This window comes from Leptosomus discolor, chromosome 1 (genome assembly GCF_034619465.1).
Source record: "Leptosomus discolor isolate bLepDis1 chromosome 1, bLepDis1.hap2, whole genome shotgun sequence".
Lineage (NCBI taxonomy): Eukaryota > Metazoa > Chordata > Aves > Leptosomiformes > Leptosomidae > Leptosomus > Leptosomus discolor.
The window spans coordinates 126,832,385-126,859,653 of record NC_141391.1 but is presented as its reverse complement, the minus strand read 5'-3'; the positions used below and the strand labels follow the sequence as shown (position 1 = coordinate 126,859,653).

Below are 27,269 nucleotides of genomic sequence, written 5' to 3'. Positions count from 1 at the left end.
GTGTGCACCCAATCTCTTGCCTCAAGCAGGAAAAGAGGATTAAAATTTTCTGCTAGCTGTGAGACAAGCATATAGTTGTCATCAGCAGTGAGAGAAACCGAGAGGTCAGAAAATCAGCACAAACACCCCAGAGCTTTGGGCGCCAGACAGCCAGGTTTGAGCAGAAATCCCAGGTGTAGGATAGAAAGCATCAGTACTGTCACTGATAATGCTAAGACCCCAAAACCCCTTTAGGACGGAGGAGATGTGAGGCAAGAAGAGGAGCACAGGCAGCAGAGAAAGAGCTGATGGTGCAGCAGACGTTTGCTAAGGAGGGATCCTGTTTGCTGAGGGTCCTCAGGCTGAGGAGGAGGGGAGGAATGGGAGAAGGAAGGACACTGACTTGAGGAGCAAATGTAGCTTTAGCATTTGGGTTTGGCTCATAGAACCCCTTCTCCAGTTCAAATCGAGCAACTGTTCCCATAACCAGTCCTGCCTCCAGCCTCCCTTCCAGTGACAGAGAAGTCCCACGCAGAAGGGGCAGTCACGCTACCCGAGGAAAACCCGCACACCCCTCCCTGCCCCGAGATGTGGCTGCAACAGGCGCTTAGCAATAACCAGCCTTTCTGAGATTTAAGGCCACTTTGCTAAACAACTTGACAGCCTCAGCTACTGAAAGGCTGTGCCTCATGAGTGGGCACAGCGAGACCCCCAGGAGCATAGTCCATCACAGACCAGACAGGTTCATTTTCCAAGACAGGAAGGAGGGACAGAGGTAACAACAGCCCTGCAGCTCCATACCTTCTCTGCATGAAAATGTGAACGGGTTTCCCTGGAGCACAGAATGGTACTTTTGAACACTGGTGCTCTTTTTGTCACATTGGGCCTCCAGCATTTTTGCTTCCCATATCTCCTGGAAGTGCTCCACCTGGCTGAGCCCCTTGGGTTCCCTGTGCACGGTACAGCATGGAGCTTGTGGGGAGACACCATGAGGTGAGGTAGAGCAGTATGATCCCCTGGCCCACTCCACAGCCCTTCTTCTGTCAGGCATGCCTGCAGAAGTCACCCTCCTCATTTTTAAAAGCCCCATCTCCTCTCCTCAGAAGCAGCACCAATTGCTTGAGAATGGATGCAGAAGAAAACTAACCACAGCAGGATCCGTCCATACACAGACACGCTGCAAAACGCGTGTTCTAACATGACCAAAATTTAATAAAAGGAAAATGGGATCAAACAGTGATTTTAGAGAGGGCTTTGGCAGGATGTTGGCTTTATCTGATCAGCCTGCTTTTTGGGATGCAGAGCCTGAAGTCCCAGTTCTGCCTGACAGAGAGAGCTCCTCTATCCCAGATTACATCTTAGGTGAAGCTGTAGAAGAAGGACTTGGACCTGAGAGTCCCAGTCTAATACCTAACCACCAGATGAGAAAGAGAGTTGTTATGCTACCACCTACCCTTGTAGTAACATTATTTTGCTCTATAAAAAACCACTGCGGATGCGATTTACATGACAAACATTCCCTGCAGGCTAAGCTCATATTGCTGTGTGCTGTGCAGATTTGGGATGCGCCACCTCTTTCCAAACTGCTGGAAGAGGGAACAGGGAAGGTAAAGGCTGAGCAAAAGGGAATCAATATCGTCAGGATCTGAATCTCCTGTAAATCTTATTTGGTGTGAGCTGTCATAGCTTTCTCCCATTTCTCTAAGAATCCTGTACTTGTTCTGCAAGTTGCTGTACACACTTTATCCTGAAGCTGCGTGAGTTCCTTTTTGGTTGCGAAAACGAGTGAGTTTTGTAAAAAATTTAAAGTAACTGAGGCTGAATAGGCATATCCTGTGTAGATGGTATAGGAATGAACTTAAGTTTCATCAGACATTTGCAGGTTATGCCAGCCAGGAAAGCTCTGTTTACTTTATATCCAGCAGGCAAGGCTATTTTCATGGCAGCATGGGACAATTTGTGTTGGGAAAGGTCCTCTGGAGGTGTCTGGTCCAGCATCCTGCTCCAAACAGGGTCAACCATGAGGTCAGATTAGGGTTTTATCCAGTCAGGTCTTGAAAACCTCTGTGGATGCAGAGTATTTTAACAATACTCGTTGTCAGGGGCCATTCTGGCTTGCAGGATGAGTGATGGAAGGTTTGCTCCACCTGAGTGGCACGTACAAGACACTGCACCTCAAACGCTGACAGTAGTGACAGGAACCGTGGTATGCAAGCACAACACATACCATTTGCAAACATTCCTTTAAGCTGCAGGAGCACAGGGGGCCAGCAACCCAGGCAGAGATGGCAAGGTGGAGAGTGAGGAGCTTGGGAAGGAGCAGTAATGGGGAAGGACAAATAGGTGGGGTGAAGCTGCCAGAGGTTTGGGAACTGGATGGAATACTGAGACTGTGGCTAGAAACCAAAGGAAGAAACAGGAGCACAGGCTGGAGAAAAAAATCTTCACCAAAGTGCTTGGGGACACATAGGACTGAAAAGAAGAATTAGGACAGTTGGTGCTGGAGGTGAGGGCAGAGAAACAGGCTGGAGGGGATCCAGAGGGAATGGACCAGGCTTGGGAATGATGGTCTCTCTCGACTTTCTGCACATGAGAGAAGAAAGCCTGTGATGGAGCTGGAGATCCAGGAGTTTGAGCAGTCTTTGCTGTTAGGATACACCTGTGAAACCTGCTGGCACATGCTCTCATTTTGAGGTTCCCACAATTCACTATTGACCTATTTCTCTGCCATGCTCCAATGATACCATGTTGTGAAAGCCAAGAGCTGTAAATTGTCCAGTGTTTAACTGGGGCCAATATAGGCCACATACTTGATTTTGGGGTAGGAAGAAGGAGAAAAGTTTATGAGAGGCATTGTACTAAGCACTATATTAAAGAAGCTGTAATGTTTAGGGAAAAAAAATTACTGCAAATATCACTATCGAGATTGCCTATGCAATTTGAATTCAGCCCTGTCTCTGTATGTGGTACCATCTAATCTAAATTAAATGATCGCACGGATTATTGTCTTGCTCCACAAGACCTCTGCTGCAGAGCGAACACAAGGAAATCATAAAGTCCCTACCCCAAAGAACTTCCAGTCTGAGGCAAACCAGACAAGGGGACATGAAAGCAGCCGCTCCAGGAAGGAGGTGGGGAGGGAGCACTGGTGAGAAAGAGCTTAAATAAAGCAGCAACATTTACAACTGGAGTGTTGTTGGTTTTTTTTTTTTCCTCAAGTCGGAGTAATATTAAGAGAAGAGATAAAAACAATTGAAGCAGGAAATAAGTTTCATAAGGTCCTACTGTCCGTCTGTCTCGTTAATCTGACCAGGCTGATGAGGACAGGTTGCCGCACACCTCTCAGGACCAGAGGAGGGTAAAGGGCTGGGGCATTCGCAATGGAGGTCTCTGTGGTGGGGGAGTAACATGGTTCAAAGGGTGAGGAGCCTCCTGGGAGAGGCTGCACCAGGGACTTCACTAACACACCAGGGAAGGCAACAGGGAAGATTTCAACACTGGAAGATAAAGATGTGAATCAGAACAACGGTGCTTTTGTGGGTAAAGCACTGAATTCCCCCTATCTCAGAGGAGGGCAGTTGCAAAGTAATGTCTCTTTCCTGATCCGTGACAGGTGACATTAGCAAAGCATATTGCAGCCGTGCCTTGTGCTCCCAGCATCTGCGAGCTGATGTGAGCACCTTGCTGGCTACAGTCCTCCGGGAATCACTACAAACAAACTGCATTTAAAAAACGCTAAAATGAAGCTAAAATGCCTCCTGCTCTTTCCAGCTCTCTAGCCCCCCTGCGAGGAGCTGTGCTCACCGGCCATTCGCACCCAGACGATGACTCCCACAGCCCTCGCTAGACAGAAAAGCATCACAGCGTGTGCATTTCCCTCCGGTTTTAATCACACAAGTGTGGATGCGTTGGACTCTTTCCAAGCTCACAGCTAAAAAACCTCTGCTGGGGATGGGCAGGAGGGCTTCCCCCCCTTCCTTGACTGCTCCAGGCACAGTTAGCAAATGCATTTCCCTGAAGGTGAGCAGCATGGGACAGACGACAGCAGAAGTTCAATGTGTACATATAAGCACAGCAAATATAGTCCACATCGCACTGTTTTGGAGGTCCTAAGGGGACAAGGGGGCAGCAGACCCCTTCATGGGTCATTTGGTCTGTAGCCTGGGAGCTATAACCTCCACAAACGACAATTGTGAATGTGTCACCTGTAGGGACTGGGCAGTGACTCATCACACTCATCCAGTACCGTCCACCAACCTGCCTCGGGGTAGTCGCTGCCTTGGTTAAAGGCATAGGTGCTGATTAGTCCCCATTAACTCCTGCATGGGCACTTCCACCATTCCCAGCCAGGCTGTAGCTGATACTCTCGAACCCCTCACACCTCATGGGTACATACACTCCCTGCACCACTTTCTCCATCCTACCACCCTTACCCACAAAGAGATTAGCTTGGAGAGCTGCAAACAGGAGAGACGACCCAGGCAGCCAGAGCCCCAAGGCATGCTTGTTAAGGCAACTAATTTCTTAAAAAAAAAAACCCTCTGCTTTCCACAGAATCTCCTCTTCTTCTTGCCCACCTACCAGTTAGCCCGTGGCCACCTGGCCAGCAGGTGCATAAAGGGGAAGAGCACTTTCCCTGCTGGGGCTGCAGCACTGCTCCTGCAACTCCTGTACGCCTGGAAAGGGAAACCTCAGCCCTGCAGCTGAGCTTCTTGCACCCTCATGACAAACCACAGTGAGCCCCACTTGCTGTGCCAGAATGGATGGTGGGCACAGGCCAACCCCAAGAGAAAGAAGGCCCACTGGGCTCATTCGTACCACACAGAGCCCTCCCAGGGACCACAGTCCAAGGGGAACTGGGCCTCAGAGACCTCATCTCAGACCTCAAGGGAAGCCACATCTGAGACAGTGGTTGTAGTCAGGCTCTGGCCATGGTATATGCTGCACCTTCAGGCACTGGTTCCAGGAGAAGGACACTTCCCCAACATTGCTTTCCTTCCCAGCTTCCTCCTCAGTTACCCCTCCAGCTCAGGTTTAAGGTTTAGTTAAAGATTTTTTTTTTTTTAATTCTCCCCCTTTTTAAAATCATCTCTACTTTGATGAGTTTTTTAAAGCAACAATTTTTTAAGTGCGAACTTTCCATCCCAAGCCGCACGCTTGCAGCCTCTCCCGAAGGGGTTTGGGGTTTGCCCACTCCAGCTCCAGCCGAGGCATCTCCCCCTGCTCCGCCACAACACGGGCGCTTCGGGGCCGAGGCCACGGCCCGAATTTTGGGTTCCCAGCTCTCCACTTCGCCTCCCAGGCAGAAGCAGGTCAGTCCCTCAGCAAAGCACACCCTTGCTGCTGCCCTCGGCTCCGAAGTCAGCCCAGAACCCTCCGCCAGGTCCCCTTGGGAGACGAGCAACCTCTCAGGCACTTGAGGACGGGCCGGGGAGCACCCCGGGGTCCCGGCCCGCTGCCGCCGGCGGGGCAGGGGCGGGGGGCGGGCGGGGGGGAGGTGGCCAGCCTGGCCCCGCCCCGCGGCTCCGCGCCGGGAGGACGGCGGGAGGGAGCGGGACCGGGACCAGGAGCGGGACCGAGCCCCGCTCGGCGGCGGTGCCACGGCCCGGTGGGCCGGGGGTAAGTCCTGATTGCTGCCCCCCTGCTCCCCTCCTGCCCGGTGCCGGCGGCCCCTTCCCCGCAGCACCCGACCCCGACCCCGGCGTCTCCAGCCTCCCTCGCCCCACCCCGCGGCATCGCCGGGGCACACGGCAGCCCCGGGCCGGGGGCGCGGCGGGGAGCCGCGGAGCTGCCGCTGCCCCTCGGGTGCGGCAGCGGCGGGCACGGAGCAGCACCCGCAGCCAGAGCCGGACCCAAAGCCGCGGCCACGCCTGGACCCTGCGCTCTGACCCCAGCGCCCTCCCCTGCACCCTGTACCCCCCCCGCCCCGAACCCGCGCCTGAACCCCGCCATCCCGACCGGGACCTGCCCCCGGACCGCTGCGAGGCTGAGACCTACGGGCGCAGCATCCCTCCCGTTGCCCTCCGTCTGCTCGTCCCCACGGCAGCGACCCTTGTCCCCGCCGCAGCTTGCCGCCCGGGTGCCCCGGGTGGTGGGTATCGCGGTGCCCCGGTGTCCCGGTGTGCCCGTATCCCCGTGTCCCGCCACCCCCGTACGCGGGTGTCCCGGTACCCTGGCACATCACTATCCCGGTACCTCGGTACTGGCCTGGTTTGGCAGCACCCTGATCGCGGGCAGAGCGAGCAGGGACGGGGGGGTGTGGGGCAGTCCAGGGCTGGGGGTGGGGAGCTGGGAGGGATCCTGGTAGGGAAGATTGGCCTCCAGGTGAGAGGAAAATAGTGCTGTAGGATGTACGGGGCAGGAGACAGGGCAGGAGACCCGCAGGCAAACTGATTAGTGCGGTGCCCTAAGTCTTTTGGTCGTATTGTGCGTGATGTTTTCATACAATCATAGACTCATTCAGGTTGGAAAAGACCTTTGAGACTATCGAGCCCAGCCATCGACTTTTGTTCATTGCCTGTCTGTGGCTTTGCTTATCAGCTCGGCAGCTGCTTAATGTAGGGTTTTTTTCCCAGCGCTACAGTTCTAGCCTTTCACGGCCCCAGACAACACAGATTTCCCAGAGCGGGAGCTGTGTTGATGCAAGGGACACTGCAAAATGAGTCCTGTCTTCGGGTGGCTGCAGCCGAACTGCTTTATGAACAAGGAGTCCTGGACTCGGCAGATCCTTCAGATCTGGTGGAAGGCTTAACTTCTTTATCAGGGGCAAGCAGAAGAAAGATAGAGAAGGAGAGACAAGCACAGGCATTTTCAAACAAAACACATGCCGTAAGAGATTGTTTCACCCCTGTCCTGAGAGACCTGTGTTCACGGGACAGAGGGACGTTCAGTTTCCATCTCATTCAGCCCTTGTCCTCTCCCAGCTGGAAAGCAGCAGGGGCAATTACACCAGTTTTAAGAATGACTATATGCCAAGGGGCTGGAGCAATTTATACCTATTGCACAGCTGCTCTTCCAGGAGTGTGTGCATCACAGATGCTGCTCTTCAAGGGGCGAGGTGGAACAGACAGTAATATTTATACCATTGGCATTGCCATGTTTTGTCCTTGCCTTTCATACCTGTCACACCGATGATGAGTTCAGCGATGGGAGCACGAGCAAAGAAAAAAAAATCAGATACAAGCAATTAAATGTCACAGAACAACCCTGGGACAACAGCCTTCATATTCCTGGAAAAAATTGTCCTCCTAAATCAAGAAAGGGTAGGTTCCTGAGCACAATCACTAATCCATTGTAAGAAAAAGAAATGCAGAGTACCCTGCAAGCATTCTTCCATTATTTCATCCCAAATGACAAGTTGATTTGCTCTTCAGCACAGGAAGCACATCTTCTGGCCAGTCGTGGAAAACACAGAGCACAGTGTGGATGAAATGGGGGCAGCACTGACAGTCAAGCTTTGGCAAGGCAGGCAGGGCTGAAGCAGAGCATTATTTGAACAGAAGGCCTGGGACAGAAACACACTGCAGGAAAAGAGTAATTCAGTAGGTGGTGCCTGCTGCCAGGCGGCCAGGGTTCATGAGGCTACTTGAGCATTGCAGGTGCGGTCTCTCTGCCAGGCAGCCAAGCACTTGAGTGCATGAAGTTCTTGAAGAGATTTTTTTGACGAGGGAAGGGGGAGGGTACTTCCCGGAAGAAAAGATACTAGGTCCGAGCTTCTGGCCAAGCTCTACTTTGGGTAACTGTGTCGGGTCTTCCTCAGGACTACAAACTGTTGTCTTTCAGAGTGCGCTCTTGCCCAGCTGACTTGTACTGCGGTGTGACTTTGGTGCATCTTAAAACCATTGCCACTTTCCGTACAGCTGTGTTGGTTGATAAGATGCACCTTTCAGATGCACACAGGAGGTGAAATCTTGCATTCTTCTCTTGGCTTAGATTCAATGAAAAGCAAAACACGCCAAGCAAGACTTTAAGCAAAGCTCTGCCTATGTAGGAGCAGAAAAAAAAGACACCTGTAATTGGCTTGAAGTAGCATTCACAAAGGAAGTATGAAAATCACACACTGTCCACAAAAAGTACTGTTCTCCATAATTATTACAGGGCTCTGATTTCAGTCATCTCTTTCTCTTTGCAGCAGCATCCCCATGGCCCTCTTCACAAGAACCAGCAGTCATCCTAACACCACCGACCCCATTCCCTGTAGGGCAGACAACACTACAGAGCCTAACCTGCCACACTCACATACCTACTATGCTCTCTGCTACTGCATCTTGATTTTGGCCATCATCTTTGGGAATGTGCTAGTCTGCTTAGCCGTGCTGAGGGAACGCACCTTGCAAACCACAACGAACTACCTTGTGGTGAGCCTGGCGGTGGCGGACTTGCTGGTGGCTACTTTGGTGATGCCATGGATGGTGTACCTGGAGGTGAGTACATCTTAGGAAAGATTAGCAGAATTTAGCCACAATACAGGTTCACCAGCATTAGTGCACACTCTCAGGATAGGCCAGTTCTGGTACAAATAAAGTCCATTCACATTTTAGCCCCCCAGCTATCTTTGGAGCACTTGTGAGGTGGGTGGCAGCCCACACTGTCACACAGGTGGCCCTCTTATGCTGGACACATGCCGGACAAATGCACCACAGTCCCACCCATCATCAGATACCGTTGAGCCTTGCTCTTCCTGGCAGAGCACAGCCTCTTTGAGCTTGAATAGCAGCTGGGCTACAGCCAGTAATGTAGCTTGTGTGTTCTGATGTCCTAATACCACTTTCATTTGAGCATCCTTGAAGCTGACTCCATCAGCCAGAAGGGTTGCCAGTGAGCACCATGATGATTCAGGAATGGCAGGGAAGGCAATACGGTGGAAATACCTTACAGGAGCTCATCTTAGAGCCCAGATCATTCCCTACTCCTGCTGGCCAGAAAACAAGTGAGAGCAATCAAATCCACATCTTCTGCAGAGTTTAAGAGCCTTAATATCCATGACATTAGGTCAGCTCCGAGCAATAGTCCCCAAGCAGGCTGACAAAGAGATGAAGCTGAAGAACATGCTCTAAAATCTCTTTAAGTCATGAGAGCATTTTCACAATAACTTCAAAAGACTTATCAAGCCCTTGGGGTCTTATTCTCCATTTCCCTGATCTTTGCACATCGTCCGGTGTGAAAATGTACTGGCATGCCTGTGCACAGTATGGACAACACCACCTAAGAGAGGGCAGCAAAGATGGAAACCAAATCCCCCCGCACTGCGGCAAAATCCTGAATTACTCAAACCACTGTGGGGCAAATATTTTTACTAAAGTAAATATATAAAGGTATGCTACAGCTGATATTTTATCTGTTCTTTTCCGTGTTTTTACACTTGTTCACAAAAATTGGTAAGTCTAGAAAAATTAGAGTGAACATCTATCAGCCATAAGCTTTTGGCTGAGCCCTAGTACTCATGCTAACAGAGACAGGATAAGCCTCTGAGCCATGATCTTGCTGAAGCCTCATGCTCTTTCTGTGAGGGGCAAGCCAGGATCAGGCTGAAGGGTAGAGTAAATATTCTGTTGGCAGCTGCCCACCTTTGGCTGACCTCTTTCCCACAAAACAAAGCAGAAGCAGAGAGGGATTTTGACCTGTGCACATGGACTGCGCATTGCGTGAACAGAAAGTAGGACAAGACAGGACACCACTAGCAAATGTCAGACCTACTATGTGCATACAAGGAGATTTGATCAAGTAGCAGGGGACTGGCAGTGGCCTACAGCCCTCCTCTGCCACTGGAGTATGTTAAATAGGCAACACAGCCCTAAACTTTGGCACTCAGCCTAGGCACTCCCCTTGTGTTAATCCAAGCTGCTCTCTCCCAAACTGTGCCCACTGCAGTCTCAGCAAGGCTACAATTGAGAGAAATTAAGGGTTTGCTCTGTGTACAAGCATTATTAATAAGGGCTTTGATGTTTAATTATTTATGTATAGCATTGCTGTGATCACCATGATGGGATGTGTGATCACAGAATAGTTTGGGTTGGAAGAAATCTTTAATGGTCATCTAGTGCAACCCCCCCCTGGCAGTGAGCAGGGACATTTTCAGCTAGATCGGGTTGCTCAGAGCCCTGTCCAACCATGTTCCTAATGAAGTCAGTAACAACAGCGTGTGGAGCGGTCCTGGAGCTGGCCTGCAGGACGTGTACAGCTCAGTTGTGTGACATCGAGTGATTAAAAAGCAAGGAATAAGTTGAGGGGTGGGCGAAAGGCATCCCAGCAAGACAGAATTAGACTCTGCAATTTGATTGCAACAGAAAAATATTATTAAAAGTTGAATTTTATTTCAGACTGGAATAGTCCATCACCTCAAGCATATTCCAATGTTTAATTAAATCACAATATGCTTTGCATTAGAAAAGACTTAGCACTGGCTCTCGGTGTGGACAGGGTAGGACTGAGGCACATCTGCGAAGCAGGCTCTGCCCCCATGCAGTACTGTGGTCGCGATTTGTGAGCACAACAGTAGATCTGTTCCCTAGTTGTGTTTGTAGACCCATTCAAGATTCATTTCCATCTGTGTGGACCTTGGATAATCAAAGTAGCTGAGCCAAGAGTCGCCCAAACAACAGACAGAAGAACCCCCACACATCCCAAGCCCAAACTACCAGTCCTAGCATTGAGCAGTATTTCCTAGAGAACTAGGCTGTAGGACTCCAGAAAGACTAAGATCTAAAAAACAGTCCAAAAAGCCCTGAAGTTGGTTAGATATTTGCTGCTGTTTATGGATCAGCGATGCTACCAATGAAGCAGAAATGGCAGTACACTGTGGGCCTGGAAATTGCCAAGAAATCATTCAGCCCCCAAAACCCTGTACAAATTCCTATTCATCTACTGAACATTTGCCAAACCAGACATCTGAGACCTGGCCATTATTTATGGAGAAGTCAAAGGTGGATGAATACCTCAGATTTAAATGTCACTTGTGAACTTTGTCCTTTACACTCAATTTTTAGCGCCATCTGTGGCCTGGACCTTCTCCATGAAATTTGTCTTTTTATCAGTCATGCACACCAGAACTGGCTCTTTCTGAGAAGTCTTTTGGGAAGGCTGAGACAGAGCAACAATAGGAACGTTTTATAACCTCAAAATCCTCACCTCCATCTAATGAAGTTTCTGGCATAAAAATGCTATTTCAGCACTGTGTCTAGCAATCTTCTGGGGTCAATGGGTAAGTCTAATATACCAGTACTGCTACCTCAGTTCTTTACTGACCTCTGATGCTGTGGCTGGCATGACTGCAGAAGCTCACCAAGGTTTCTAAGACAGTGGCATTAGAGTACCCTACCCACTGGAGTTTGATGGCATGAGATACCACAATGCCTTATAGTCATTGTATAAATGGAGGAGGACGTGTAGCAGCATGGCCTGGAGCATCATTCTCAGTCTTCTCACAACATCCAGTTCTACCTCCAAGGGGAAAAGAGCTTCAGAAGATGATTGCCAGTCTGCAGCTCTGTTCAGGGCATGTGAGAGTGACGCTGTCTCCTCTTCTGCGGCGCTCTCAGCGAGACCTACCACTGCTCTTTGAGTTCAAGGAGGTTGCCAGACTACCATCAAAGGGAGGGCACACGGTTGAGTTACTGCAGCTCAGCAGTTTGGCACTTGTCAACAGGCCTGACCGTGTGCATGCTCTTCATTAATCCTGCCATGCAAAAACATAAGCAGCCATTTCACAGCTGCAGGGAGCTAACAGCACCCCTAAGAAGAATGCTCTTTTAAACACAAAACGCTTAAGTGAGCATGCTTGGATGCACCGTTACTTACATGCCTGTCATTGCCTGACGCGACTTCATGTTCATACTTTTCCATTCATGTACACCTCAATATGGCATCATTATACTTATCTGATTTACAGAGATTCTTCTGTTTATTTTTAAGGATTCAGGAGAGTGATGGATTTGCGTAAGTTTATGAATGCACAGTATGGGGTTTTTTTTTAAACTGGAAGACTTCCTGTAGGGTTGGAAAGTTAAAAACAATAATACCACATTTTTGTGGATAAAGCAGACTGGCCATCGAGAAAGATGAGGTGAGAACATGACCTGAATAGTCTATAGGGAGCTGTAGCCTTGTCTTCAGCAAAGCCAGGATTTCATCCTGGACTCTATTCCCACATCTGCCACACACGCACTGAGTGGTAATGAGAGATTGTATCAGCTCATCTCCCTGTGGTTTGCTTTCATCAGCTGTGAGAGAATAATATTTGACCATCCACCTCACCCAGGCAGCTGTGAGGATTCATTCAATTAATACCTGTGATATGCTTTTAGATTCCTGGACAAAAGGCACCAGAGGGATAAAGAACATGTACCTTGCAAGCACATGAAAACCAGAAATGCACGCTAGCGAGTTCTAGCTGCTGCAGCAAAGATGAGTGGAACAGAGCAATAAAAGGAAAAGCAGAAATAGAATTTTTTAAATTATGAACATGGCTTGTAATAAAACAGGCTCCTCTTCGTTGTTAAATTCTGGAATAAATTCTGGGTTTGCATACCCTCCAGGTGAATATTAACTACTTCACTGACTTCAGCAGAGCTACTCCCCATTTTAGAAGTGGTGGCTGGTGGTGGAAGTGAGGATAGGTTTTAAGCCCAAATGTTTTGATCCGTCAAGCATCCTGTTAATACAAGCTAGAGCTTAGTATGCAGGTGATGTGATCTGAATGCATCATGCTGAGAGGGTTCACTTCAGAGCCATTCCCACCACCACCTTCTTCAGTTTTAATGGTTCACATTCTTGGGCTTAATGTTTGAATGTGCTCGGGACCTTGGAAACTCCCTCAGTTAAGTGCTTGCACATCTGCTGGGCAAGCAGCTGCTGGCTTTCATGCGAACACCTGGCACCAGCTCCTGGTGAAATATGCTTCAGACTCCACAGATCACACAGACACAGCATTGTATTTTGCCTCACACTACATAAACACACCTTATTGGGTCCCACTACAAAGGTTTCCAACAATTATAACTTTTTTTTAATATTTTGAGGTGGTCAAGCAAGTCTCAAAATCTGCTACTAAAGCAAAAACAGAGTAGGATTTCTTTGAAAACCGAACCTACCTATTAAGGTCCCTAATTTCAGAGGAACAGCCTTCGGTTTGCACATCCTGTAGTCCACCTAATTGTGCAGAAATCTCTAAGGGTTTGGTTTGTTTGTTGGGTTTTCCTTTGCTTGCTTTTTTAAAAAGAAAACAAAGGAGCCCCACAAGTATCAGAGAACTGAAGATGAAAGCACAGTTCCCTCCTGCATTTTGCAAGCCAATTCCCATTTCTCTCCCCTGCATTCACTCAGAGTCAGGGGTTCTAATGGAAGACTGCCTCGCTCGGTACCTGACTTCTGACTCGTGGCAGCTGGGTCCAGCAGAGAACAGCCTAAAGACACAGCTCACCTCAGTGAGTTTCTGTGCCCATGTGCAGGAATGCTAGCACAATCAAAACCATTTAAATTTCTCAGGGTTATTTCTTAAACAGCTCTGAAAACAACTCACAGAGAGTCAATTCTGTATTTATACAAGTGCTTCTCTGCAGGGAGCCACGTCCTTCCTAGGCATCAACATTGCTGCAAGGTTGACTCACTGCCTGAGAAGCCAAGCTTACTTGTGGCACCCTCTCCAGCCTGATCTGGGGTGGGTATTTTTGAATGGGTTTTGAAAACCTCCAAGGATGGAGCCTGCACAGACTCACCAAGGAACTGGCTCCACTGTTCCCTTAGCTGCTCCTCACAGGATGAGTGCTCCAGCCTCCAGGGACTGTCTTGGTGGTCCTCCACTGGACTCACTCCCATTTATCTGTGTTTCTCCTGTACTGGGGCCCCAAAACCAGATGCAGTACTCCAGATGGTGTCTAAATGTAAGCAGAGAGACAAGGAACTAGTGCCAGTTCCTGGTAGCTTTCCAGGATCCAGCAGGATCTATGGGGTTGAAGGCTAAAATCCAGACTCTCCAAGCAAGGACTTTCCTCCCTCTTTCTCTTCTACCCCCCTTCTCCAACCAGCGCAGCATTAGATTTGTTTGCTGTACTCATCCAATGAGCTTATCTGTTGGAGGGCAGGCTGCCTCCTTGTTCATCCCCTACAAGGAGTGGATGCTGAGCCAGACCACCTCGCTTGGAGCCAGGCTATCATTCCAGCCCCGAGGACAGCAGTGCCACATGGTGCTTGGAGCGTATTGTCATCAACCAAAAAGGTCATTGTCGAGAACTTGATGGCTGGGCCAAAAAATACACTTCTCCATCACGAAGACTGGCCACAGCTAAGCTTTCATGATTACACACTTTAGATTAAAAATTCAAAACGACCAGAACAAAAGCTCGACATGGTAGCAAACCAAAACCCTTTATCCAAATAGCTTGTGAGTTCTCACTCTCACCTAACAATCAAAATCTGTAACTGAGATAAGAATCCAAATAAGGTTTTAGAGAAACCTTGGGTCTCAGGTCTCTTCTTCATACATAAATGCATAAAATTTGCAGCACTTTTCCAGCTCACTGCCTGAAAGAGAACTCCAGCAGCTAAGCTGAGAAACACTTTCAGCCCTTAGATTTTCCCAGATAATCCTTAATCAAAGGTTATATACAGTGAAATCAAATTTAAATCAATTTATCATGCTAGGCCTTAAGAGAAGGGATAGCTGCTGTCTATTTCTTCACCCTGCCTCTCTCTGTAAGAGTAAGTAAAGGACTGAAATGGAGGTGTGGGTCCTACACCATGACCTACCACTGTGTCATCTTGCACACTACATTGCTGCCTCATTTTCCCTCTGCATGCCATAGCGGTCATGAACTCATCTAGCTGTTGAGATACTTGGAGGAATGCACCTCCTTATACATAACTTATCAGGACTAGGTGCAGAACAAGGCTGACAGTTTTGTGGTTGCTGGTGTAGGTGACCGGAGGAGTCTGGACTTTCAGCCGCATCTGCTGTGATATCTTCGTCACCATGGATGTAATGATGTGCACGGCCAGCATTTTAAACCTCTGCGCTATCAGCATTGACAGGTGAGAGCCAACAGCATCCAGGGGGATAGTCTGGAGATGGCGGTCGGCCCCGTACCCCAATGTGGCAGGGACAAGGAAGTGGGGTTTGCACAGGCAACATTGGTGTCTTCAGGAACACTGCAAGTCTATCACTGCCACTACTGCTATTAGTATGGCTCTGCCTACTGTGTACTAGAAGATGTCTGCGCTTAAGGGCAGAGAGGCACAAGCAATAAAACCTCTCCAGTGGCAGTCAAACACATCTTCATGCTTTTTGAAGGCTGGGACCAGAAGTGGTCATCTAATTCTCAAAGAGGGTTTCTCCTTCTGGAGACCTCACTCATGAAGTTTTAATAAACAAAATCGTGCCATACACATAGGGAGGGGTGAAGTTTATTGCTGTGCAATCTTCAGCCTTGCCCTGTTTTTCTGCGTCTTAAAAAGAGCCTATTTTAAGCAACACTGAAGGCTGGGAGCCAAGACCTCGGCATGCATGGTGCTGTTAGGACCGAGGAGTAGGAGAAGGAAAAAGCACTGCATGCTGTACCTTTGTAATATGTGGTTCAAGGGTAATCGTACGAAGCAGCTCGCAACGCTGTGTTGGTCTGGTGTTCCTCTGTAGGAGTCTTTATCCCTGTTTCATTCTGGCTCTGCCTGCAAGGAACAGGCCCTGGGCTATCCTGAAGATGAGACTCCTGCGCCTTCCAAATCCTAGCCTTGCTGAGCTGCATCCCCTGGGGCACCCCAGCAGACAGAGATCCCGGACACCTGCCTGTGGGCAATCCCCTAGCTCTCAGAGAGGCTGACACCGGAGCGGGCAGCTGAGGCACAGAGTGTAACAGGCTGTGGTTGCTCCAGAGACTGCTCTTTCCTAGCAGTGCACATATAATCTTAAGGGCTTGAGGGGTGGGGGCTTCCTGGGGTTTTCTAGGTCCATCCGGTATCCCAAACCTTGTAGCTTCCCAATGCCAGCAGTTCTGCAGGGTGTTTCTCTGCAGTGCTGCCAACTAACTCTGATTTCCTCTGTTCCTCCCCTCAATGCCCTGCTTACCTTTTCTACAAATTGCTGATCCCATCATCTGATCTTCTCTCCTTTCCTCTCCCATTTCTTCACCACATTCACCATCATGTTCCCTACGTGGCTTTCATTTCTTCTTTTAAAACTTCGTCCTTTTCCTCCCTGCATTCTTACCTCTCCTCTTTCTGGAGCTGGTTTGATCTGCAGATACACTGCAGTGGTGAAACCAGTTCAGTACCAGTACAGCACTGGGCAGAGCTCCTGCAGGAGGGTCTCTCTTATGATCGTGATAGTCTGGATGCTGGCGTTCGCAGTGTCGTGCCCTCTCCTCTTTGGCTTCAATACTACAGGTAGGTGATGTCCTGAATGATAGCATGCAGGGAGGGGTTAGAAATGGAGCTGCCCTGTGTATGGCCAAGTCATTTAATGTGAGTCCTGCAGACTTTCCAAGTTACAGGAAATTTTAGGGAACGGGAAAGTACACTATGAAGGGTGAGAAGAATCTCCAGTGCTGGAAAGCAGATGTGCTTTTGTCTATAAACTTGTCATTTTCTCAGGCAAACACTGACTATCGCGCTGAGGACAGACCTGCCTGCTTCACTGTTAAATCAATGTCCATCAAATTGTCGAGGTCTACAGATCCCTCCAAACAATCACTCCACGTACACAGAGAAAATCTCCAGAAGTGCAGCATGTCCAACACACACACACACACACACATCAGATTTACTGCATCTTGCTGATATCAACAGGTCCAGACACACAGTTTTAAATCTGATACAGGACACATTTCTAAACAGCGAGGATTGCATATCGGCACTGCTTGTGAGAAACCTCCTTCCCATCCAACTGGCTGTCTGCTTCCTCCCCTAATCCCTTGAGGAGAGCAAACAATTTAGCCTCCTCCTTGGAAGCAGGTTGGTCTTTCTCCTTCCCCTCATCTAGGGCAGCCCATTCTCCCAGCAGGCAGAGGGCCTGGGGAGCCTTCCTCCCCTCTGAGCCACAGGCAGTAGTCTTCTGCTCCCCATCCAGCCTCTATGCAGTGCTTGAGGTGAGAAGGGGACGGGGTGAGAAGCACTGCTGTCCCCCACTGCCTGGTCCAAACACATGATGGTGAAGGCACACCTCTGCATCTAGACAGCTCAGAGGCTGTCAGTGGAATGATGAAAGGAGAAAGAGTTGTCTGAGAAAGGATGGGAATAGACATGAGAGAAAAGGGCAGAGCTGTGGCCAGAAAAGCAAGCAGATGCATACTGGTTCATGCTAGATGACCCTAGGTAGAGTCCATTTCAAGCATCAGTTAAGTAAGTGGATAGGCCACAGTATAATTTTCAACAACACAGACAGGAGATACTTGTAGTCCTTAGAATGCCTTTGTCCCCCAGCCACCTTTCGACTTGCTTTGCCTGTGCACCAGAGCCTCATTTTACTAAACCAAAGCAGCTCAGCCGCTCCTCTCTCTCTCTCTCTTCCCTCCCCAGCGGATCCCAGTATTTGTTCCATATCCAATCCTAGTTTCATCATCTACTCCTCTCTGGTGTCCTTCTACCTCCCCTTCATGGTGACCCTGCTGCTCTATGTCCGGATTTACCTCGTGCTAAGACAAAGACAAAAGAAGCGAACCCTCACCCGGCAGGGCAGCCACAGCGCCAGCACCAAACCGTGTTATGCACACAAAGTAAGACCCACAGGAATGCAGTAGGAGCTGTCAAAAAGGACAGGGCATGCATCATCTCTTCTCCTCAAAGGGTCAAAGCACAGAACGTAAAGCATAAAGAAGGGACATGGCATGTTTTCATCCCATCCCTCACACATACGCCATGACATCTGAGATGCAGAAGCTCCAGTTAAATCCTTTTCAGCCCTCTGGAAAGAAGGTACTCCCTGTGTATCTCTGCTGTCTAGAACCAGGCAACTAGAAGAGAGCACAGCCTACTTCAATATTGCTTCAGAGCAGGGCTTTCTCAGCCACACAGAAGTCTGGCTAATTTCTTCATTTATTGATTTTAATTTCTTCATTTACTGATTTTTGCTCTACAAAGCTTTGTCCTCAGGGCTTCACAGGCTTTAACTTACATTATTAAAAAACCCAAAGCCTCTTCATCTCACAGACTTAAGAGGTCAAAATGCTCATGGTGCACGGAGCATTTGTTCCACTGACCTTTCTAGATGAAATATATGCAACCATGGGAACCAGCACAGTGGTTTGAAAGGGATTGCCTGGTCATGCATATCCTCTTGTTCCACCCATTTTCTCACAGTGAAGCTACATTAAAAAAGGGTGGGGATGTTGAGGGAAGCAGGTCCAATGCAAAAATACAAGTGAAACATTAGCAGAGCAGGTGTTTCAGCTCTTCTTGTACTCATGCTTCTCCTTGGTGGGATGGAGGCAGAGAGTTGTCCAGTGCTGGTTCACCCCTCTGATAAGCCAAGGTCAATCCAGAGGATATGATGCAAACCCAAGAAGCAAGTGGGGCTAAGGATGACTCCTACAACTTTTCTCATCATCCGTTGACCTGATGAACAGTTTGGATGGTTCCCAGTTCCTCTGTGGCACCCTTTTTTGCAGGAACGTATGGAGAGAAAAGCTTTGCCGAACAGATGCCAAGGCACCTTTTCCCCCTGTCTCCCACTCACATGCTCAGGCCAGGAGATGTCTACCAAAAGGAAGTTGCTGACTGTCTTCAGCCTGCAGCGGTACCGCAGCTTCTGCCACGAGACATCCCTTACTAAGGCACCGGGGACTACACAACACAGCAGGCTGGAAGAGAGGAGAAAGAGTATGAAGCCAGGACTGGAGGTACGGAGGCTCAGTGATGGCAAAACCATCAGCTCTTTGAAGCTAGCGCACCAGCAGCCCCGGCTGATCCAGCTTCGGGAGAGGAAGGCTACACAGATGCTAGCTATTGTCCTGGGTGAGTGAGAGACATTCTGTCTCGTGGGGTACAAGGGGTGATGGTTTGGGACTTTCAAGAGCAAGGAATCTCCTAATACAGTATTGAGATTAAAAAAAAATGCAAGCAAGGCTCAGACTTCAGCTGTCACTGCTCCACAAACTCAGGAGAGACAACAACAGTGGGACATTTAGGGATCTACGGTAATACTCTCAAATGTTGAGAGCCAAGTATTTTAGTGTTTTATTTGCTATGTTTTGTTACCCTTTTGTTTTAAGTCAGTGGCCAACAAACCCTGCTAGAGGTAGCAACAGCCAACACCTTTCTTTCCCTTTTCCTATTATTATTATTATTTTTATTACTACTATTATTACTACTACTACAAAGCTGGAGCAATCCTAAGGTTCCATACATGCAGCAGCTCTTAGGACCAATTACAGAAGGGGAACCTGAGGCAAGAAGCAACAGAGGAGCTGGATAGAGAAGCCAGGACACTGGTGCCCCAGTCACCTGCCATGGTCACCAGAGCTACTGCTTCACCTCATTAACTCAGTAGTCGTAGGGAAATAATGCAGCCCTCATTGTAACCGATTAAAGCAGCTAAGGCAGAAGTCTTTCTCTCTAAGTTGTGGCCACTTGCTTTTGTCTGTCACCAGGCCACTTCTGAAGCCCCATCCATCCATTCACATAACCGGCTCCAAGGAGCCTGATCTTTTGCCAAGTCCCTCTGTACCAGGAGTAAACATCACCTTCAGTGTTTACCAAAAGCAGACACGTGCACAGAAATAGTGAGAGGATGGAGGGAGAGGGCGCAGCTGCAGGCCCCATTCCAAGCAGTTGCTTCTCTAAAGTCATGGATTGTTTTCTCCCTCTCTCTAAACCCAGGGACATTCATCATCTGCTGGCTGCCCTTCTTCTTGATTCACATCCTCAACGCCCACTGCCCGTCCTGTCGTGTGCCCCCAAGGCTTTACAGTGCCAGCACCTGGCTTGGCTACGTGAACAGCGCCCTCAACCCCATCATCTACACAACCTTCAACACCGACTTCCGCAAAGCCTTCCTCAAGATCCTCTGCTGCTGACCACGGGGCCAGCACCGGGCTGTGTGGGCTGCAGTTTGCCCACAGACTCCTGGGCTGGGGACAAGGAACGGGGCCCTTCCCTTTCTCTGCTTTACACGCTGTGGGGAGTGATGCTGCTCCCCTCGGCTGTGAGCGGTGGTGGTCAGCGTGACGTGGTCTTTGCCAACAGCCGGGCACCCTCTGCACCAGAGCGAAGGGCAGGAACCCGCCCCACCTGCACGGCTGGCTTCCCACACTGAGCCTCAACGCTCCTGCTTAAGAAAGTACAAGCGCTTCCCACTTCTGGGGAGGGAGGAGGAGAAGACACAGAGGCAAACCAGTGAGTCCCTCAGCGCTGGGCACAGCGGCGCTGAGAGGCAGACCCGGGCGTGCGGTGGAAGATCAGTCCCCGCAGCACGCAGCTCCTGGGAGCTGCCAGGCTGGCAGAGTACATGGGACCCAAACGGACCGCATCTCTCATCACCCCTGCCTATGTGCTGGGAATGCATTTGCCCTCCCACTGCTGGAGCCTCAGCTTGCAGGAGGCACCCATCTCACATGCAGCAGTCCTAATAAGAGGGCAGAACATGACCTCTTTGATAAGGATCCTGATGCCTTCAACCGGGAGCCAAGAGCAAAAATTTTTCAAGAAGACTTAGAAATGGAGCACTGATAGAGAAATGACAACATTCCTGTTTCCATCAAAAGGTTTGCCCATAAAATTGGGTCAGTCTCAGTGCTTGAGAAAATTGCCCCAGTTGCAAATGAAACCTTCCCCTGTGCTGCCAGCTTGTATTTTATTGCTCCTTGCAAGGTAGAGAGGTGGCTACCAGCCCTCTGGTAGATCAGATTGCATGAGAAGTGCAACACTACCACAGTGTCCCCACTCTTCCTAGCCCAAGGACCTGCCACACACCCAGTCATTACTGGGGCCACTAAATAATGGACAAGGACTAGGATAGCTGTCCAGTCATGCCTGCAATAGATTTGTACCTGTTTTTTCCAGCTGGGTCAGGTTGCATGCACCCTGTCTCAAAACTTGTTCATGGTCTCTTTGGAACCAATCTCTGTTTGTGCCCCTCTACTCATCAGGAGCACTGCTGGATTAAGGGTTTGTCCCATCTAACTGCTGCGATAACCCGTTACAGCCCATGTCTGGGGGAAAGTGGTTCCGGTGAGGTCCCTCCCAGTAAGAAAGGATGTGTGCCTCAGGACCAGACCCAGGACTTTCCCTGGTTCCTCTCGCCAGTACACCTGTCAGCACACAGGGCACCCGCAGTTCCCAGCTTCCAGGAGCTGGCCAAATACAGCCTTGCCACGGTCTCCTTTCCCTGCAGTATTTTACAAAGCCATCTCCAGTCGTTCCTGGATGAAAACACCAGACAAGCCCTGCCATACCATGTAAGCTGGTCTCATGTCAGGGCACTCTAATGCTCTTCTCCTTGTATAGACAATCCAGACCTAGGACAGCTTCAACTCCCTCTCATCTTCCCCCCTCGCTGTGCTGGATCAGAAGCTCCAGTGCTCACGCCCAAGATGAGGCTTAGCTGTGCTGTTAGCCATGCTCGTTTGACAGCTTTGGGCATAACTATGTGTGCTGTCTCTGCCTGTGTCTGTGCCACAGCTCCTCCATCTGGGAAGGGCTTCCTCTCCCAATATAAAGCCAAAACCATTGTCCTTCGCCTCTGGAGCACATAGCAGAGCTCTAGCTGCTTCTTTTGTTTGTCTGGGGTTTGGGAGGAAATGCTCATGGATAGCATCTGTTGTTTGCCTGGGGAGATGCCCTCCATACTGCATTGTAACTGCATTAATCCAATAAAACACGAATGTAACTGGAAGTTTTGGTACCTTTGTGGTGAATGTAGCCCCTCCATAGCCTTTTCTCACCTGTAGACCTCTTAACACTTTCCCTGTACAAAATGACCATCCACCTGGACACCCACGAGAGGTTTTTATTATTACTTGCATTTTACTTGCAACTGGGAAAGAAATAATGCCTGCTGTAAGCACTTCCAGTAGATAAATTCTGAAAATATGGTCAATTAGTTTCCCAGCTATGCCAGGCAGGCGTGCAGTAGTGTTACTCAGTCTGCTCAAAGGTGCTGGACAGCATGGGAGGTACTCAGCATGCAGAACATTGGGGGTATCAATCGAGTGAATCAACTTGTGGACAGATTGCTGCTCAAGTAATTCTCATTAAGATGCTTCGTAACACAGTTCACCAGAGACCAGTTTCCATTGCTTTATATACACAGTTGTCAGAAAGGTGGAAACAAGGAAAAGGGTCTTTTAAACGGTGACTTGGTCCATTTCAAGCCCTGGTGTAGCATCTCTCAGGTGTCATCTTCAGTCTGATCTTACTTGAACTTGGACCTGTTCTTTAAGCAGTGATCCCCAAGGTAATTCAGGATAGAGGTGAGGAACAGAAAGTGTGGCAGAAAACTGAGCAGTGTTTTGGTACCCACACAGTTATGAGGGATGGGGAAAGCTCTGTACCTAAAAATATGGTCCTTTATTTAATAATTAAGATTTGAACTATCAGATCACAGAACTGAGAGCAACCTCTTGAACTATAACCTGTTATGGACCAAAAAAAAAAAAAAAAAAAAAAAAAAAGGCATGACAAAACCCACCCAAAATTACAAAAACTCAACTCAGAAAGAAAACAATAGCTCTTTCCCCCTCTCTCAGGTACTGTTTGAGCTCCGAGCCCAGTTTTACTGTGGCAATTTGAACACATGTGGCCTCACAGTAAAGGCCAAGGAACAGAAGCAACCAAAGGTGTAACCAGTTGACACCCCCCCACACCCTCCCCAGCATGCCAGAGGGACAGCTGAGGAGCCCTGCAGGACCTGTGCTTCACAAACCCCCATTCATTATTTGCAATAGAATAATCCACACTCCCTCATTTTTTAAATGAAATGCCTCCTCCCGACCTTCATTTTCTACAACGTATTCATCTTGCTGGGTTTTTTCCCCATCTCCCTGACTGCTGGAAGAGGAGAGGTGAGCCGTGACTCTGTGCACTGCTGAAGAACCACAGGCGTTGTACGGGGTTTCATTTACACGCTGATATTCATATTAGAAGAGCCTTTGGAGAATGCAGGAAGCTCCTCTCCCGCAGAGAGGAAGAGGGAGCTCAGAGACCGCCGCAGGCTGTAAATAATTCCCGGTGTCAGGAGACCTCCTCTTGACAGCAGGGCTGGGCAGACGTGCCGGCACAGCAAGGGGTCCTGCAGTCTGTGCTCACCCTCACTCTGCTCCTCCGGCAGCAGGAATGGGATACCTAAGGTCCCCTACGCTGGATGCCCTTTGCAAACGAGCCAGCAGACAGAATAGCCGGGAAGCATCTCCACTGTAGCTGAGGAGAGTTGAGACCCTTTGGAGACGAAGCAGCGCTGGCAAAACCCACTGTGTACAGAAGCCAGCCCGCCCCCCCCCGCAAGGTACAAGGCAGCCATCCAAGTACTGCCTGTCTAGACACAATTACAGCACGCCTGAGAAATGGACAGAAAAACTCCGTTTATCCCCTGCCTGCACTGTTTCTCCACGCAGACATGTGTCCCAGCTCGCAGAGCCGTAGGCTCTGGCTGAGCTGTAGGAGCCCAGACCAACGAGCTGCTGGGCCTGCGTCCCCCCGCGGCTCGCTTAGCAGCCTCGCAGCGAGTTACACTCGCTCGGGTTAGCAGGCACACGCAGCTCTCGCAGCACTGCACACCGGCTCGGACAAAGCCACAGGCACCCTGGTCTCCTCCATATATACCTGGGGCTCCCCAGGGGTACGTCTGTGGCAGGTATGCCACACATTTCACGCATCAAGTTTGCTGCTCCTGCCTGTGATGCTGCTCTTTGGGGCTTCTAAACAGCACAACCCACCCAAGCGCGTGTGTGCACCTCCTAGTGCCCTCCCTGGAGGGACACAGGGGACCTTGATGATGGCTGCAGCTCTGAGGTGCTTTTTTTTAGAGCATAGAACATGCAAATAAAATGGATTGTGAATCCATAGTTCAGAATAAGAGGTTGTTCAGAATAAGTGGCAAGAGCCTGACTCTGGGCTGGACAGGACAGCTGGCCAGGCAGCAACCTACTTTTCGTGGTGCCTCTCAATCTGCAAACTGCAACTTCTCCTCAGGCTGCTGTGCAGTAGTGGGTATTTAAGGCGAGTATAGATTGTCTGAAAACAAGGCAAGGCAAGACAATACAACCCACCCTGAGCAGCTCTCAGTCACTCACTCCTACAAGCACAGCAGGCAGAAGCAAGCAGAGGGCATCTCTACAGCTCACTGCCTCCTCTTCACAGGCCACCAAAAATTTCTATTTAGGCTGCTACATGGTGGTTATTGTAACTACTTCTGTGGCTTGCTTGGGTGCAGGTGCAATAGGAGACAGATGTCCATCACAGATCAGAGCCCCATGTGTGCCCCATAGCTCTCAGCTATGTTCTCAAGGGCCACAATTTAAACTTCAGGTCCAGCAGCAAAAACACAGATTACCCAACTTACTAAAACCTTAAGTGGTACCAGGCACCAAATTGAAGCCATCCAGAGCTAAAATCAGCAGTTCTTATGTTGAGTTTTAAATTGTAAAACATAAACAGAGAAGAAACCATAAAAAACTCTCCCCCCATCAGAGGCAGCAAGCAGACACAACAGGCACCAGGTCACACAGTAAGCAGGAAAGCACAAAGGTAAAACGATCTTCCATGAGGGAAAGCTGCCGGCTGGGAAGGCAAGGGAATGATGGAGGAGGCAGGTGTCACCCACCAGCATGGCCCCACGGCTCTGCAGGTGACTCTGCTCAGCCAACATGCCCCAGTGCACCTTGCAGCAGCTGTTGGACACGGTGTCTTAACAATCTCAGCTGCAGCCACACACTAAAAAACCCCCACATTCGCCAGACTACAAGGAGGACAAAGCAAAGTCTTGCACAAAACTTTGCTTCCCTAGGTAATGCTCCCTAGACTTCTTAGGGGGTGGCCAGGCCAGCTACTCAGCTGAGCTCAGCTGGACCCTGCTGTGGGGCTAAGCACAAGCAGCTCCCCTTGCGGGGGAGTACACCTGGAGTCTGCTGTATTGCAGCCTCTCTGAGAGGGATCAGAGTGACCTGGTGACCTGCTTCCCCACAGCGGTCCTCTGACCACAGCTGGGGTCAGCACAACCTGCTCAGGCTAGCAGCTCCTCTGGGAGACGCAGCCTTACGCAAGACGGAGTTTGGCTTAAGTTACTGCAAAGCAAAGCCCTGTCTCAGTCACTGTTACTGACATGATGGTTTTTGAAGAAAGCCTAATCAATGCCAGCGTTTCAAGGAAGGATCAACAGGCTGCAGGCTGCTGATACGGTGATTCTCAGAAAACTACAAATAGGAATTGCAGACACCCAGAGGACACTGGTACTGATCTGATTAGTTTCAGCCAAGTGTGTGATGGTTTGCTCACAAAGTGATGAGAGGCTCTGGCAGCCTTCAGCCTGCAAATGCTCCTGGCTGTGAGGCGTCTCATCTCCCAAAGAGAATGGGCACAGCAGCTCTTTCTCAGAGCAATGCAAGTACCCCAAATCTGAATTAGCCTTTGAGTGAACCATTGAAGTGAACTTTTCCTCATCTAATGGTAATAACGAATTAACATAGTTGTCATCTCCTAGTGGTATCTTACCACCTGACCTGCTGCCTTAGGAGCAAAGGGAGGCTCACAAGGCTGCAGGCAATTCAAGGTGTGTGGGATTTGAAACCGTACTTCTTCAAAGTCAGCATCAGCTGCTACATACATCTTGCTGAATGACATTGAGCAGGAGGTAGAAGATATATCCCGGAACAACCCTGCCTTTCAATCTCAAATGCCACTGATCCAGCTGTGCTCCGCTACTCTCCAAACAGTCAAGCTCAACTCAAGACAGAGCAGTGACCTTTCTTATTCTGCTTTCCTGGCATCACTCATGCCACCCTTCCTTGGTTTCATGCTGCCTCAAGTGCCAGAACAGGAGCCCATCAGCTCTGATGCCAACCACACCTTTCTCCAACAGGGATGCTCTTTCTCGCAGGCCCAGGTGAGGAATTCTCCTGAGCCTCCTTCATGATTCTGGCCACACATCAGTGAATCTCTTGCTGCCATACACTGGTCTCATCTCATCCTTGAATGCCTCTGGAAACATGAGGCAGAGAAAAAGAAAACCCCTAGAGCCAAAGAAGAAAACGAACATAATTAAAAATTAATTTCTGTATAATGATTTAAGCATAATAGCGAGACAAGCAGCAGGCTGCTGTACATTTCACAGTGTGGGGAAGACCTTTCTGGTTCCCTGCCCTGGGGACTCTTGTCAGTTTTAATAAGTTTTACCCCGCAGCTGTGAGCATGGTGAATTGAACAGCACAAATAAAGGCTACTTTTCACTGGGCGGAAGCGCACTTACCATGGGACCTTACATTTCTTTCTGCCACCCTGTGCCATGGTGGAAGGGCTGTGGAATGCTCACCTTGCTATGCCTCAGCTGAGAGGCAGCAGTATTTCTGTCTGTCTGCGAGGGACAGAGGGAGATGGGCGGATCATTAATGCTGTAGGACTCCCTTGAGTATTTGTGATGGCACGGGCTGCAGGGAACGGGGGAGCCAGCGTCTTCTGCAGCTCGGTGTTGGCAATGCTATATGTGGACATACTGCACAGCTCCCACTCCTTTCTTTGCTGGCCTTACAAAATCCTATTCATCCTGTTTGCCTATGCTCCTTCCTCCCAGATGCTCCATCTCCTGCTCCCTTCCTTGAAGATGCTGCATCTCTTTGAAGGCTTTGGCTGCCTGCCAGTCTCTGTGTTCTCTCCCATCCCAGTTGACTCAGCTTCATCTGAGGAAAGCATCTGGCTTTCCTCAGGCTTGGTTTCCTCAGCTGTTTTTCAGCATGTAGCAGCATTAAATTTGACAGTACATTGTAGACAGTTCCATTCTGGTCTGGGAAGGGCAGTACAAAAAGCTCAGGACAGATTTGTAGCCTCTGCTGACTTCCTGCAAGACGTAGGCCACACCACTTTAATACCTCCCCTGCTTACCTTATCAAAAGCCAAACCAGCCTTTCTCCTGTGGAATGAGGGAGCACAAGCACAAAGCATTGCTACAAAGCCACCTTCATGTCATGCCTTGCATTACACATCCAATACCTCAGAAAGGCAGACAAATCGAGAGTGGAAGGTATCACACACACTGCACTGGAATGGATCCAGGGACTCCAGCCAAGGACTTTGAAATCACTCCCTTCTTTTGTGAAAATCTGTGCTGGGCCATTACATCTAAGGGCTGCAGGTTTTAGATCTTTTCTTGACCACCAATCTTT

The 27,269-nt window shown here is 49.4% G+C and overlaps 1 protein-coding gene across 1 annotated transcript; it reads left to right on the top strand.

The window, feature by feature from the left end:
* The first annotated feature begins 8,120 nt into the window (after positions 1-8,120).
* On the top strand, positions 8,121-19,976 carry DRD3 (dopamine receptor D3). Its single transcript, XM_009948164.2, has 6 exons — positions 8,121-8,402; positions 14,891-15,003; positions 16,208-16,350; positions 17,482-17,678; positions 18,570-18,915; positions 19,780-19,976. The coding sequence occupies exons 1-6, from the start codon at positions 8,121-8,123 to the stop codon at positions 19,974-19,976; spliced, it is 1,278 nt and encodes a 425-aa protein (XP_009946466.1).
* Positions 19,977-27,269: the final 7,293 nt, after the last annotated feature.